We start from the raw sequence: 16,158 nt of genomic DNA, 5'->3' as shown, positions 1-16,158 counted from the left end.
AAAAATTCGTTATGATTTAGTAATTTTTCGAGCATTTTTGACTGAAAAACGTGGTAAAACGCTTAAAAAAGCACAATTTTCAGTTCGATTTAGTAAAATCTCGCTAACTGAGATCATGTTGGTTTGTTTAAAGATACGCAAAAGGTATTTTTGATCCAACTTGTTGATTTTTCGGGGTATTTTTGATGAAATTCCCCACAAAAAATGGCAAACTGAGAGCTTAAAGGCTCACAAAAGTATTTAAACGGACATTGGAAAAGGAAAAAAACTATTTTTGACCCGATTAGGCGACTTTTTGGCTTATTTTGACGTATTTTCCAAAAAAATTATTTTTCGACAAAGATAAATTTGTAGCCCGCTTTAATGAAATCTTTGGTTAAAAATAGATTTTTTTGTTCAAAAACGTATCTATTAGAAGGCCATTTTCGACATAAAATCGTTATAGGCTTTTGGATCATTTTTGAGAAAACGTTTCGGAACAATTTCAAAGTTGCTGAAAAACATGCCAAAACGTTCGAGAAAATAAAAAATAATGTCATAATTTAAGTGATTGTTGGCTTGGTTTATCGAAAAAAGGGCAGAAATTAAAGCATTTGTGATACAACAACGTAATTTTCCATTTTATTAATGGTTTTCAGATCTATAACTTGCTGAAAATAATATTAATGAAACAAAATGGTACAACCCAACTTGGTTAAAAGAAAGGTAGAAAATAATGTAATTTTTGACCAGATTACCAAATTTCGTTCCAATTTGGTTATTCTTAGACTTATTTTTGATGATATTTCTCGAAATACACGTGTTTATGGCACAAAACGGGCAAGAAAGGAAAAATACTTTGTCAGTTTTGACCAAATTTGGTGATTTTGTGGTCCGTCTTAGCGAAATTTTTTGAAAAAATGCTTTTTTTAAACTCGAGAAGAAATAAATAATATAAATAATAATAATAATAATAATAAAATATCATTTTCGCGATGTAATTCGTTATGCGGATTGTTTTTCAAGGAATTACTTGAAATAAAACGTTAGAAAAAGAAAATAATAATGTCATAATTTAATTGATTTCTGACTTCGTTTTGCGAAAGTACTTAAACGCAAAAAAAATAAAAACATTTTCGACCCAATTTAGCAATTCTTTAACATATTTTTACCAAAATTTCTCAAAATAATGGCGTCTCTGGTTGAAAAACGCTCGAGTCAAGATAATGTTAATTAAAAAATTCAATTGAAAAAAGGAAAAAGTCTTTAAGCAGTCTGGTGTAGCTAATTTTCGCGGCAATATTAAGTGACTAAGGGTCAAAAAATACCACCACTTTTGGCGTATTTTTCACAAAAAATCTCAAAATAGCTCCGTGTTCTTTCGCTACCAAATTATCCAAAATTATGTTACAATTACTGTTATAGTAACTATTATAATCCCGAATTTAAACTCACTTTGCAACGTTAAATTCTGGCTTTGCCTATTTCTATTTTGCTCATCCTTGACACTCTTTTCCTGTTCAAAATCCTCCTCCAGCGCCTCCGGCCGTGCTGAAGACCCACCTACGGGAGTCGAAGTTGTTGGTGGCAGCGGCGCCTTTTTCGCCTTCCTCACTTTGGGCGTACCTCTCGGTGACTGCGTCTAAAATCCAACCTGAGCATTTCCACCTCGCGCAAAGTCAACTCACCACACTATGGCAAGGACTCGACGTTAAGGAACTCTGTCCCGATTCACTCCCGCCCACCATCGGCGGTTTCGGCGCCGCTTTTTTCTTCTTCGTTGCTAATCCCAACTGCGAACTCGACGACCCCGAAGCCGAACTACTTATCGACTCGGGCTGGCCGCCACTTGAAGACCTAATAACACGATATTTAAGCATTGTGCATTAGCGCACCTAAACAAAACAAATGACAGTTACCCACCGACTGTGCATATTAAGCAGGCCAATGACTCACTTACTTGGAAAATCGCGGCTTTGGCACTGGCGTGGCCGCCTCTTCGTCGTCGCTCCAGAACGGATTTAGGCTGATTTTCGGGGCCGGCACCAGCTTTCTTTGCAAGGGCTGCGGGACGGCTTTCTCCTCCCCGTCCTGCTCTTCGAACGGGTTCACGCTCTTGCGTTCGACGTAAAGCGGCGTCATGTTAACGCTGCTGGCGGACGGCTTGATCTTCCGTCGAGCGGCCGGTTTGGGGCTCGGAGGCGGGAGATCGTCTTCATCGTCTTCGAACGGGTTTAGGGGAACTTTCACGTCGTCATCGGCGTCGCCGAAGGGATTCAGGTCGTCAGGATATTCATCTTCGTTTGGTTTTTCTCTTGCAAGTGTCTCTTGTTCTTCAATTTTTGAGTGACTTTCTTCCGCACTGTCCGAGACCGTGATCACCGAGTCATCTGTTACCTTCAACTCGCTAGTGGTTTCTTCACCGGTGTTGGTCCTACTAGAGTCGGAAATGGTGATGATGGAGTCCTTATCTAAAGTACTGTCCTTGAAGCTATGCTCGGAATCGCCGACTTCTACACTTGCACTACTTGTCCGTAAAGGCACTTGATTATTGACACTTTGCGTTTCGTTAGATGCATCAGACTTGGATTCAAATAACCGCATTCGAGCTTTAACCAAAGAACTTGTGTCGCCCTCTGCAGATATCGTATCTTTGGTAACAATATCGTGAGATTCTTCCAGTGTCCTACTGGTACTACCTACACTAACACTAACTTCAGTATTTACATTAGTCTTCAGTCCGCTGGGAAAACCACTGTCACCGAACGAGTCTTCAGCCGCGCGCTCGGGAGGCCTAGTCTTGGGCAAGTCGGGCGGTTCGTCCTCATGGCCCGAGTCGCTGTCAAGCCCGTCGACTTGGCTGTTGATGAAGCACGAACGCGCCTTGCTGTACTTCAGACTGGAGCTCCGCTCGGGGAACTCCAGCGCCGTTTCGAACCTGGTACTGTACTCGTCTTCGCTTTTCTTCAACGTGGCGGATTTTTCCTCGTCGCTCAGCGACCGGCTCAGCACCTGGCTCTCCTCGTCCGGACACGTCTCGCAGCAGAAGTCGCTGTTCTCCGTCTCGTAGTAGTTGGCCAGGGTGAGCTGACTGCTGCAGCGGGCGCAGCGAAAACACGTGCGGTGATAGAGCAGTTTTCCTACGTTCAAACGTTCGGCGATAAAGACTGGAAGGCCGCATTTCGCGCAAGGCTCGCGACGGACTTTGCCTGCGCCTGCAAATGCCACCTAAAACAGATAAACGTTTCCTTCGATAAAGGCCGGAAGCCGTGGCGGGGAAAATGCCAAGCTATTTTTACCTTTAGCAAAATATTTCAGGCTTGTATTGGCCCATTATGTCCAAGCTTTCTTCCTATGAAAAATAAACAGTGTGGGTTAAAGACGCAGCTGATTGTTCGGCTATTTTTTGTGCAATGCTTCCGTCCTGGAATTTTCCGGCTAGCTACTCTACACGTGTCTAACTACTCTTCTAAGTAATTAAATTAGTGTGTTTGGTAATTAGTACACAGAGTTTGCGTAAACTAGACGCATTGTTGTTAAAAGTGTATGCAGAAAGGGGCGCTCCTTTCCCATGACGCTTCATTAAGCTCCAGGAACTTGTCACAACGACAATAAAGAAAGTGAAGACAAGATCCAAGGTGATGGTTCGAAAAGCCGTAGACTTATGTAAGAGGAAACCTTTACAAACCCTCCAAGTGTATTTATTACAAATGAAGTCAAGCCGTATTTACAACAAAGTCGACTTTTTCCGGTGTAATTTCCTGTTGCGACTATAAATCTGTTGTTCGATTTCAAGCAGCTCCGGCTATCTAATGATAGTTTTATGATGCTGCTAACGGTTTAAGAGTTATTATAAGGTTGTCACCTTTTTATTTAAAAAAGTGACTACGGTTTACATTTTGCATGCTACATTACACATGCATGCTACTATATTATAGCTGGCTATTAAGTTGCAATGTTGCTGTTAATAGCGTAATTACTCGGTTTGAATGTTTCAAATTGAATTACAACGACAAATCATTGCAGAACCGTCGTTTACGACAAGCTTTGCTCATGGTAATAACTGCATGCACCGGTAAAAGTGAACGGAGTTTGGAAAAGGGCGCAAAGAAAGTCTGTTCACGTGAGTTTTTTTAAATAATACTCGCAAAAATAGCTTAAATTAATGCAGTTGACCTTTAAATTTAAAAGATTAAAAGATGTTTTGACCTTTTTTTTTGCACAAAACAACATATGTATAAGCATCGCTTGTTTTAAAATGACATAAGTTAATACGATATTAATTAATTGTAATTATAAAGACTTGAAAAAAAAAACGTGTCTATACTCTATTGTCCAACATAAATGAATTAAAAAAAAACGACATTTGTTTAACGTTAATGTTGGTATAAGTTACGGTATATACACATCGTACACCCATTTATAAACATAATCTAAAACTTCTAAACCCCATTTAAACCATTTAGGGGGTATTTAACTACATAGGATTGCATTGTCAAGCAGATTACGTAAGTATGCAAAATTTCATATCATTGGGACAATGGGAACCCTTTCAAATTTGTCTTAAAAAATATGAAACAGGCAGACAGACAACAAAGCAAGTTAAGTAAAAGCTTTTAATTCATACCTATAAATTTGTACAATTTTTTTTTGTATTGTAAGCCTTCTTTTTAATATAATATTTTAAAAACGTGTTTTCACTAATTTAAAACCAGCTTCCCATAACAACGTGTTTTAAATTAAAATGTTCCAACAAAAAACATTTATGCGAAAACGTTTAAAGTTCTCGGGTATCTAGGTATGCAACTCGCATACGCTCGTTGCATAACGACAGTTCACGAGCTTTAAGCTTGTGTTTTTGCACTCGTATTATTAGTAACTATAAGAAATATATTTAATGGACAATACTATTTTATCTTAATTTTGAGCATAATATTCCCAATAGGGGCTCTGCTCTTTAATATTTAATAATAATGATAATAATAAATGAAAGTACTGTACTGTACTGTACAGTCGGGTTCTACTTTTTTGTTCAATCACGGCACATACGTGTCGGATTTTGGAAAGCCAGTCGCTACAGATTAACAGATTAGGCATAGTCCACCGATTTTTAACACTTTCTGATATGCAAAATGGCCAGTGTCTTGTAACTGATGATTTATGATAATTGTTTTCACTTTCAAAGATCCCACAGATAATAAACATGAAAACATTTAGTATTTGTGAAAAGTTCGCATTTTCAAAGATAATAGAGCAAAGAAAACGGCGTGTAATAAATAAATAATTATAACAAGATTTTTTATGTGTAAATTTAAGTGATCAATACAGCATTCAAGCAAATAAATTCTTTTCAATTTAAAAGATGCGTAAAACCAAGTTATTTTAAATTGGCCATTGGCCTTCTGTTTTAATTTCACCATATCGGATAATAAAATGGCAGATGTTGTGCCCAAGTTTATAAATATTAAGTCACTGAATCCGAAGCAGATGTCAAATCACCAGAATTTTATGAAATTATTCCAACTGGTGCTTTCAATAAAAATTAAAATGTAGAACCATTCACACTACGTTTCGCAGAAACTGAGATGTACAAACCACTCTGCATACAATCTGTGCATCCTGACATGCTCTTTGCATATAAAAGACAAATGTATAAACAGTGTTACATCACTCTAAGTGACAAAATCAATTACTTTCATTTCGTACACCTGATTTTTCCGACCAACTTTAATACCTTAACCGAAACCCACACTGTTTATTACAACGATAAAAAAGATGTGAAAGTGGAGACAAGAGAGAAAAAAGCGTAGTGAGAATGAAACAATCGACCAAGAAAAGCAAATTTTCCACAACAGGTGCGAATCAGTCATGCAAAAGAATAAATAATTTTTCAAGCAATGTCAATGTCGCGTGTTCACCTTGTGAAAACAGCACGTAACGTGTGTGTTGTCACAGCCATCCGTGTGAGCTAGAGTCATTAGCACAGAGCAGGAAGCAAACAAAAGTGCGAAAACCACCACCACCACAAAACCATGCAAAACTCGAATTATCTCAATTATAATTACTCATTATCCCTAACTACAGTGATCATGGAATCAACACTAAATGAACTCAACGAAGCACAAAAAACAGAACACATTGCACAAAAAATAAAGACATGATGGCTAGTGATTGGTACCTTTGTGGGAGGACTCGTGGAAGCTGGGGACACCAGGCCGTGGTCTGGAGAGGTCGCCGGTCTTTTTGAAGCCAGTCTTGCCGGTGATTTGCCTAGAAAAAACATTACTCTCAACTACATAAAAGAGTTGATTGGATTGCCGGCCGTTTTCCCGTTTTATCGGTCATTTTATTCCGCCCGACAAGGATCAAATTTATGGAGGAACGACACTGATTGGAGAAAGACTGGCCTCACTTTGAAAAATTTAATTTGCCAAATGGGATTACGCGATTACTTGTGCTAATGTAATTACAATTTTGGTAAAACTGTGGTCACTACAAGAAAATTTATTTTATTTCTCTTCGCACGACCACAATGGGCAATGACGCTTGAAACTTTTTCACATCGTTTATTACGCCTGGAATTATTTCTATGATTGATGATTAAAGCCGTTAAATGTGACGTATGGCAATTCTGAACGTAGCTCCATTTAACATTGCAAGAAATTCGAATAAACGATTTCAACGACTGTTATTACAAATAAAAAACAGCCGGAAACATAAACGGAGTCGCAAGTATTTCGTTTTCGGAATTGTCCACAACTGTATCTGCAATTTGCTTGACCAAATGTGTATCAAACGGAGAAAGCTGATTGAGAAATCTGATTGAGACGATCCGATAAGTAGGTGAGTACATAGGACCAGGTCATAAATCGATTGACCCACCTGGAGCACTTTCCCTCTCTTGTAAAATGACGAATTGAGAAAGCGGAAGTTATCAGTCAACTACATTGATCCGATGGCATTTCTATATCGTTTGAGGAGTTTTGCAGCTTTCGTTTCCTCTAAAACACACCTGGAAACGCCGCGATAATAATAATTATTACTGTGCGGGTTAATGACCGTCATTTTTCGTCGGCTTTTTTCCCTAACAGAATAATTTTGAATGACGACAGCGCTTTCCTCTTATCTCGAACGGATGCAGACCAACGCCTTGGCGCGATAATGACCGTCGGCTTTTGGTAAATACACTTTTAGCACGCCGCGTACCATTAAATTGATTATTAATGAAATTTCAACAAATTAACTTAATTGAAAGAAAATTGTCAATTAAGATATATTAAAACAAGGTAACGGCGCGTGAACGAACATTAATCGATTTGCTACAACAAAACGGAAATTTCTTGATCACAACGGTTAACGTCATTAAAAATCTCGATCGGAGTTTATTAAAAATAAATCAATACCGCACCCAGTGGCGTAACGAAATTTTTCAACATACACCACGGATAAGCAAGTGTGGAACAAAGTGTTTTTGCCCAAACCTCTTATTTTACGAAAAAAATATAGATAAAGCCCTTTATAAAGGTGTTCACCTATGAGGAATAAAATTTTTCGAAAGGCACCCGATTTTTTGGTTAAAACGACTTCTAATTCAACAGCAATGTTTTAAATCAGTCAATAAGTGCTTTTCTTAATTAAATTATTGGACCTGTGTCCGAGCTTATCAGCTTATCATAAAGATATTTCAATGTCACGAATCAATATTTATGCAAATATGGAGTGGATATTCCACACATAAGTACAAATAGTAAATAACACCGATTATAACTTTATTTTATACTAAACAATTAGTAATATGCCTATTTGTCGAATATAATAGTAGTTTATTATACAAGTAAAGAAAAGTTGTTCACGAGCAGATAATGTCAACTTTTCTTTACGTGTATAATACGTTTTCTTTTAGAGGTGCATTGAGAAATTTTTGTTAAATTTTTTTCATAGAATAAAAAAATTACCCAATACTTAGACCAAATAGAATAAAAAAATCACCAAATGGTCATGTATGTAGGATAAAAAAATAACTGATAATGTGCCTTAGTAACCACTTGTAGAATAAAGGTGTACTACCTCTACTTGTATCTATGGAATAAGCAACAACATTTTTAATATCTATAAGAGAAAAACGTATTTCGTACTAAAAAATAACAAACTTCCAACAACCGATTTAGAATTTTTGTTTTTATCATAAAATATAACTCAATAAAACAAAATTGCATTTGATAAAGGAAGAAATTACATACAGAAAAATATATGCATAATAACAACTAAAATCTCATAATTTAATGTTTATTTTTGATATTTTCTATTTTAATCTTTTCTCTTTTGTTGGTTTGTTTGTACATTATGTATTATTTGAAGAGTATAAGTGCCTTATTAATATTATTCAAACGTAAATCTTGTTTTCTGCATAAACAAACAAAATTATTTAAAACACATACGTAGTAGCTTTTTCAAGTAAGTAATTTTCTATTTTGTTAATAGTGTTTTGCTTTTATTGATGTAATTAATTAACCAAAATTTACAAGGCCGTCTCTAGCTTTCCAGCCACCGGGAAGAAAAGTTATGAATTTCAGTCTGATTTTTTTATTTTAGTTCTGCATTCAGTCAAAAAAAATTATCGTCTTCCAACATTTAGCACAAATATTTCTTCTGAGAGAATCGGAAGATTTTTGCATCGTTTAAAAAATGTACCAATCAGGTGATTTATAAGATATTAAGAGGAAAAAGAATTTGCTAATTTTTTGTATCATCTAAATCCGAATTAGAATAAATAAAAAATAACGCATTATAGATTCACTTTTTCTAAACTGAATTAAAGATTTTTCGCAGATACAATTCTCTCAAAGTAAATGTTAGAAGTTCTTTATTTTCGCAGTGTTAAAGCAGAAAAAATACGTATAGTATTTCCTGAACAACTGGAAAAAGTTCGGCACCCCAAAGAATTTTTGGCTTTAGAGCGTACTCAATAAAGTAACTTAAATAATTTCTTGAAATTTGAAATCACAAACAGTACAACAGAACAATTTGTTCAAATATTACAGTGGTTTAAAAAAAACTACAGTTTACTCAGCATTTTTTAGTTTTTTATAAATCATATAAAAAATCCAATTGAAATATTTTACATTTTTGTAAAAAAATTCGAAAAAAAATAAAAAAATTATTAACGGATTTTGTGGGGAGTGTAAAGGTCAAAATTGCAACTGAACAGTATTGAAATTATTTTGACCTGTAGTGGCAATAATTAATAAAACGCAGTGAACTCGTGTTGCAATGTTCCGCCACTGCCTCCACCGCAGCGTTTCAATTTGTAGGAGTTGCCTGCCACAACATAAAATATTGAATTTGATTCATGACTCACGCTCAAATTTGCCATTTCTGCTCCGTACATTTTTTCGGCTGTTTGTTATAATAATTGCCGCTTGTCAGGCGAGAGTCGACTCTCTCGAGAGCGGCCATTTTTTCCCAGCTTTGACTTTTGAAAAAAATATTAAAACCCAAAGTTAAGATTAATTGCAGAAACCGCGTCGCGTGTTCCAAATTTACATGAAAGTAACACTAAAACAACGGCTATTAATTTTAGAAATTTGCAACGGACAAAAAACAAATCGAAAGTTGTCCTTCCTACAGTTTGATCGGATACGCGAAATTAAATTACCCTTTGACCCAGGTTTCGCAAGGAATTTCGTAACACGTATTGTTCCGCGGTGCATAAAAACGATTTATTGGTGTAAACGCGAGATTTATGTTATGTCTATTGACACACTTTCGAAGATGGTCACGTAATGATGCGGTTGGGTTGATGAAGTGTGCTTGTCTCTGCGAGTTGCGAAACTTACCTTGTCCAACAACGAACGTCTGGTAGAACTGTGAGAGGTAGGTGAGGATGGAGAGACGGTCCGGGACGGAACATTCGACCATATCTTCAGGCTCCAGCAATGCGGGGATGCCCAAATGGCGCTCCGCAATGCGAAAAGCCAGCTCGTTGTTGTGGTAAATATCGTCTTTGTTCAGCTTGGAAAATTCGCTGCAATTGAAAGAAAGCACGCTGATGACGGCATTACACGCATTCGTTACGTAAATCCCCGCTTAAGCAATAAATCTCTCGCACAAAAGTCGTCGAATCTGTTTTGATAAATAATTAATGAAGGAGGAACACAGCGAGAAAGTTCCGAGACATTTGGATTGACTGGAAATAAATTTTTACGACTAACAAAACCTGTCACTAGCAGGGATTCCATATTTACATAATTTAAAAATTTAAAAGACGCACTTTCCACTTTTGGTAAAATAACAGCCATCGAGCCAGACGTGGACGGCTTTTATTTCCGACTTTCTTCGGTCAAGGTTTGTGACTTTTCGAATTTTACCACGAGGGTCAACCGGAAAGAATTCGCAATTAGAATTACCCTCTGCATATTTCGTACAACGTTCGTGAGATTACTCACGACTTCTAAATGCACTTTATATGCAAATTAGTTAAATAAGTTGACCTGCACCTTAGTGCAACTTTCTTGGCTGTGTTAACACCGAGAACAATGCAAAACGGCACCACCTTATCGTCGTGACCTCCGAGAAATTCGTCAAAAACCGATTCCCCGAAAAATTCGCTTTATGACTCATGAAACCTCCCATCACTAATTAATTGAAAATTAACTCGCAACAGCTCCGGGTTGTAATTTATTAGTTTGTTAAGGGAATTAAATATTCAACCTCGTGTTCAATGGATTCAATGAAACGTGATAGCGGATTTAATAATTGTTTATTGCGAAACGTTATTTGTAGACGTGTCGTTCGAGCGATTAAAAATTGTGTCACTTGGTAGAGTCAATTATCGTTAAATTTTTCACAAGGACTAGAATTAAGGTCAGGAAAAAGGCGAGGAAATGCGACGGATTGTGCCCATGTAAGGCAAAGACCTGCAGCTACACAATAACACTTTTTCGCTTGAGGTCAGTGCCTTGGAACTCCTCGTATGGCCCGGCTGGGCAACCAAGCCACTTTTCATTCGGAAATAATCCGGTGAATGGGGTTTAGAAATCATTTAATTGCGCGATCGTCCACTTTCTTACATCAAATCCGGCCGGAAGTGGTGGATTATGGCACAGAAGGCGAGTCCGTCCCGCCACGAGGTGGTCATGTTGGTCACATTGACTCCGGGATAGCCTTCGGTCATACGCCGGCACCACAGCTCCAGGCCTTTCGTTCCCCTGCGTTCTCCCATTTTGGCGTCCTTCAGTCTGCAAAAGCAAAAATCGCAAGTCAGAACATCTCGTCACGATCCTTCGCATACGTGAGACACTGATGGGCTGGGGCTTCGTACGACCTAGTGACATTTTAAGTAATTACGCTAAGATGTAAATGATAATCAGATAATGCGCATTAGAATGCGGCCTTACTTATTCATGTTTAATGCCTGTAATGGGAATTATGCTTTGTATATGCGAGCAAATCGAATGAAATTGCCATGATTTATGGCGCTAACCTTGCCTGATCTCTCGCGAGGTCATGTTTTGCATAATGTTACCGATTATTGCCAAAATCGAGAGAAAAGATACCGCAAATTGAGACTCATTTGGACGATTTTTTTAATATTGGGGAATCAACGCCAGAATGGTAATAAAATCAATGTAAAACGATACTGTTGAATAGCCGTTGTTTAATAAATATTCATGGCTGGTGGAGGCGAACAGCGAACGCGGCTCGACATACTCATCGCTAAATTATTAGTTCACATACATTTTTTCCGCGAAAAACACAAAACCATACTTTAAAAACATTCTCTAGTTAGTATTAAAATAGCATATTCTATTGTGGCACGAATGGTTTGGAGCACGACAAAGGAGTGTAATACACTATTTTTTCTATTTTCTATTTTTGTTTTGGTTTTGTTTAATTTATAAAAATCTGTTCAAACTATTTCCTCTTAAGTTTGTTAATTACTCGGGATTTATTAATAAACGACTTGACGCTGTTGACAGATCAGACACTCAATTACACTGATGACTGCTGACAGTGATGACACCTAGCCCAGCACTGCCAATACAACTCCTAAAAATTTACTAAAGGAGTTGCACAACAGTTCTCTTTGTGAAACTACTTTTAGTTTCACAATGAAAATTTTGTGAAACCAAAGTAGAGAATAGTATATTATTATACGAGTTTTATGAGACGTTCTATTGTGGCACGAATGGTTTGGAACACGACGAAGGAGTGCTGCAATAGAATGAGTGCCACAATTAAGTCTCATAAAACGAGCATAATATACTATTTTTTCTACTTTCTATTTTTTTGGTTTTGTTTAACTGATCAAAATCTGTTCAAACTATTTCCCCTTAATTTTGCTAATTATTCGGGCTTTATTAATAAACGACTTGACGCTGTTGACAGATCAGATCACACACTAAATTACAATGATGACTGATGACAGTGATGACTCCTAGCCCAGCACTGCCAACTCTTAAAAATTTACGAAAAGGAGTTGCACAGAAGTTGTCTTTGTGAAACTACTATCAGTTTCACAATGAAATTTTGTAAAACCAAAGTAGAAAAAATTAATAGGAGCGTTTATTATAACTGATGACCAGAATTCACTTTTTAAACGAGAGATACGAAAATGCTTTATTACAATCTGCAGTTCTGTCTGACTATGCTGACTAACACGAAATGAATGTACTTGTAGGTAAACAACCAACTTTGTTATTATAAGCGTTGCTTCATTGTTTATTTGATCTTTCATAATAAATATCTGAAAAATTGCTTGTCTTATTCGAATCTAAATGGCGCTTTAATATTCAAATTTTAGTGATTTAATCGCTTTTTTAGTAATTAGAAAGTTATCAAGGAGAGTCAGGTTTCGTAGGAGATGCGTCTGCTTTTCCTGCATTATCTATATTTCTCATGCCTTTTTTTACTTCATTATCTTTGTGTTCATTTATCTGAGCCCAAGAACTCGTTGGGATAAACCTTCGTCAGTCAACACTCAGGTAAGTATCGTCTTTCTCTTCGTTTACGCTAGAATTCAATGTTGAGAAATTAGAAGGAATGTTGGTTAATAAATAAAGCACTTCCTTCACGAACTCGGGAATACAGGAAGCAGAAGCATGAATAAAACAATTCCATGGCTTTTGTTTGTCTTGTCGCTGACCCGGTGTGTCAATGAGACCATCATCCAAAACGGTTGATGAAGTAAAGTATTGTATGCAAAAGAGAATCTTCCGTGATCCAGTGAAAAAAGTCGAAAAGACAGAAACGTGATAAGCACTCATCAATCAGGCAAAATCGATAGGAGAGCGTGTTTTGTCGCCTCCACCAAAGTTTGTTCTCGAATTGGCGTAAACCAAAAACCGTGCCGTGATAAGTATCAAGTGATTGTTTAGCTCGCAGGTAATGTGCCTTGGTACATACAATTTCTCAATTAAGAATAATTTAGTCGGTTAAAAAACCTATTATTTAACTTAACTAGCGGGAAGTGAAGTCGTGAACAAAGAATTGGGCATAGTGTAGGAAAATTAAATCAGTTTCTAATACAATACACTTTCCGCGCAATATTACATAAGATATAATAACATAACGGTGCAAGTTTGGAAGAACAACAGCGCTCCCGTGTAAAGCATCTCTTTGGGTATTTTACAAACATGTCGCTTGTAACGTGAGATTTCAGCCGTTGTGACTGTGATACATTTCGTATTGTGTAACTTTTACGTAATATCAGTATGCGAAACATGTTCCATACGTTGCGTGCGGATAAGCTCCTAATCAAATACGCACATAACACAAAAAGGAATGTTGTAACCGATTGTTAATAACCAATAGAACACGTGGCAGTTGAAAAAACTTGTAAACATAATGAAAAAGAAACAGGTGCGCCTCTATTTATCCGTATCCTGGCTTGCATCATCGACAATTGGATGCTAAATGCTTTTATTTATAAAAGTCATCAATTAACTGTCTTCAAGGTCCGCCAATCCGTTCGCTCTTTTTGAGGTAAAACGGTTTTAATTTTGGGTGCTGGATAAAGGATCACCGTTATTGGATGCACCGTGACCATCTCACGCTCGGTCCCAGTAAGTCTATGAAAGTCACAGCTGATGGTGTCGTATCTAGGTCTTGTTTTACAGCACCAGTCCTATATGCTCGTAAATTTATTAGAAACTTGTCAAAGTACTGACCATAAATGGTAAAAAATCACCATAAATGTCGCAAGAAAGCCGTCTCTTAAACTTTCATTGTAATTACAACTAAAACGTTCGGTCCTGACACACGCGTTGATGACTTTCACGGCTCCGCCTTGGAAAAATGAAATGACAACTTGCGGTCAATTAAATTAGCACCTTTTAACAGATCACAAGATTTATTGAATGCTAATACTCGTTGTTTTGTTGCCGGATAACAGTTATTTTCACACAAAACGTGCGGCGGCATTTTTTTCAAATACAAGAAAATTTACAGTTAGCAAAATTAGATCCCGGTTCGGCAACTGCAAGCAATTGCCAATAATCATTTATTTGACACGTTATACACGTTATAATGATAGTTGAGCCATAAACAATCGAGATGAAGTTGTTTCCACCTTCATTTGCATAAATTAAAAGGATTACATCTAGCATTGGCAAAATCACTCTAATTAGGGAGGAAAACTCCCACGCGGAAAACTGATCGACGCAGACACGTCAGTGTGCAAGAATCTAAATAATCGCTTTGTTATTTTCAAAAAGGGAAAAAACCTCCACTCGTAGTTGGAGATAATGACAAAGAAATAGACATAACAATATGAAAATTTGCTTCTATAATTAGCGAAGGTGAAAGAGGTAATTACATTTCTTTTAATCTTATTTCTTGTGTCCAAGAAAGTACAATTCTGTTATGTTCGTAATTAGGCGTTTAACAAAATGTCAATGTTAAGGGGCTTCATAAACGGAGAAAATGCGACTTTCACCTTTGTGCTCTAGTTGTTATTAAAAATAATAACAGATTTACAAAAGTTGGAACCTTTTTTGGCGCTGTTCTAACGTACGATCGAAAGTTGTTATGTTTTTATAATGAGTATCAACTTTCATTCCGACTTAAGCCGAGATGAATTAGGAAAACAGATGTAAACATAACGCATCACTGCAGAAACAGCAATACAAAACACGCCCGGTCAAAAGAGAAAATGCATCAACATCATCGTGACTATCTCGGCCAACAATTATTATTAATAGTCAAAGGTGTGTCTAATAATTCGAAATATAGGCAACAAAGATAACAATTTATTCCCAACGTACGATTAATCATCCATGAATTGCATGAAGTGAGCAGAAATTCGAAAAGAATCAGGAACTGCACTTTCAGATTTACTGCGAGTAAATTAAAAGTGGAAAATTGCATGTGAAGCGATTCCTTCCGTCTTCAGACAGGGAAAAATATGTTTTTGAAGCTATCAACCAGACCGCTAAGACAAGAAGTGCTTATTTATAGAACAAGAAATTGCTTTGCGCAAACAGGTATGGTTACGGCGATGGCAAACGTAAAGGCTTGGGCTTATAATGTGTCATTCTGTCAAGGACGATTGTTTCGACCATAAATGGTAAACAGCGACTGGTTAACGTTAAATAATCCGTCAATTATGGAAATTAGAAGAAAACGAGAAAAACAATACACAACAAATCATTTTTACGGTAATTAGGACAGTCGGAAAGTAAAATTGAAAACTCAAGTGGAACAAAACAAACAAAATTATACGCAACTAATTCTTCCTGAATATGACACCAGAACTTAGCAAGCGGAAAATCTATTTTTGACGACTCGAATGCAACGAGTTTGGACAAGAACCAAATATTCCACACCACAAAAACCTTCAGGTACTAACTTTATGACTTCATTCAAAGTGTTAAAACACTGTTATTGGCCTTTGTGAAAGTAAAAATGTTATTTGGCAACCTCATGCACTCGATTCTTTGTCTAGAAGTACTGACAGGAATATTATGTACCTGCTTGTAGATCCATTAATTTCTCCACGGTTTATTATCGTGAGATATACGATAAAGACGAAAAGACAAAAGCGACCTTGGAAACGCAAATGCCAAAATTCACACGAAAAATTAAACATAACTGCATCCCGCACGCAAATAAATTATGTTAAAGCTTTGTCCTCTTATCTAATTTTTGGTGGGAACTTCGTCTTTGTCTGAAGACCCTCAA

The 16,158-nt window shown here is 36.9% G+C and overlaps 1 protein-coding gene across 2 annotated transcripts in view; it reads right to left on the bottom strand.

The window, feature by feature from the left end:
• MICAL-like overlaps positions 1 to 16,158 on the bottom strand; it is a 32,449-nt gene that overhangs the window by 1,541 nt on the left and 14,750 nt on the right. For both annotated transcript variants that reach the window (XM_064355212.1, XM_064355211.1), the window contains exons 2-7: positions 11,049 to 11,216; positions 9,816 to 10,003; positions 6,158 to 6,249; positions 1,940 to 3,207; positions 1,668 to 1,836; positions 1,435 to 1,621 (exon numbers count right to left, since the gene is read on the bottom strand). In XM_064355212.1, the coding sequence (XP_064211282.1) occupies positions 1,435 to 1,621; positions 1,668 to 1,836; positions 1,940 to 3,207; positions 6,158 to 6,249; positions 9,816 to 10,003; positions 11,049 to 11,200 (2,056 nt within the window). In that variant the 5' untranslated portion in view covers positions 11,201 to 11,216. The remainder of the gene's footprint in view (positions 1 to 1,434; positions 1,622 to 1,667; positions 1,837 to 1,939; positions 3,208 to 6,157; positions 6,250 to 9,815; positions 10,004 to 11,048; positions 11,217 to 16,158) is intronic.

The sequence above is a fragment of the Tribolium castaneum genome, chromosome 2, assembly GCF_031307605.1.
Source record: "Tribolium castaneum strain GA2 chromosome 2, icTriCast1.1, whole genome shotgun sequence".
NCBI classification, from domain to species: domain Eukaryota; kingdom Metazoa; phylum Arthropoda; class Insecta; order Coleoptera; family Tenebrionidae; genus Tribolium; species Tribolium castaneum.
Note: the sequence above shows the minus strand (reverse complement) of the source record. Positions and strands in the feature narration are given on the sequence as shown.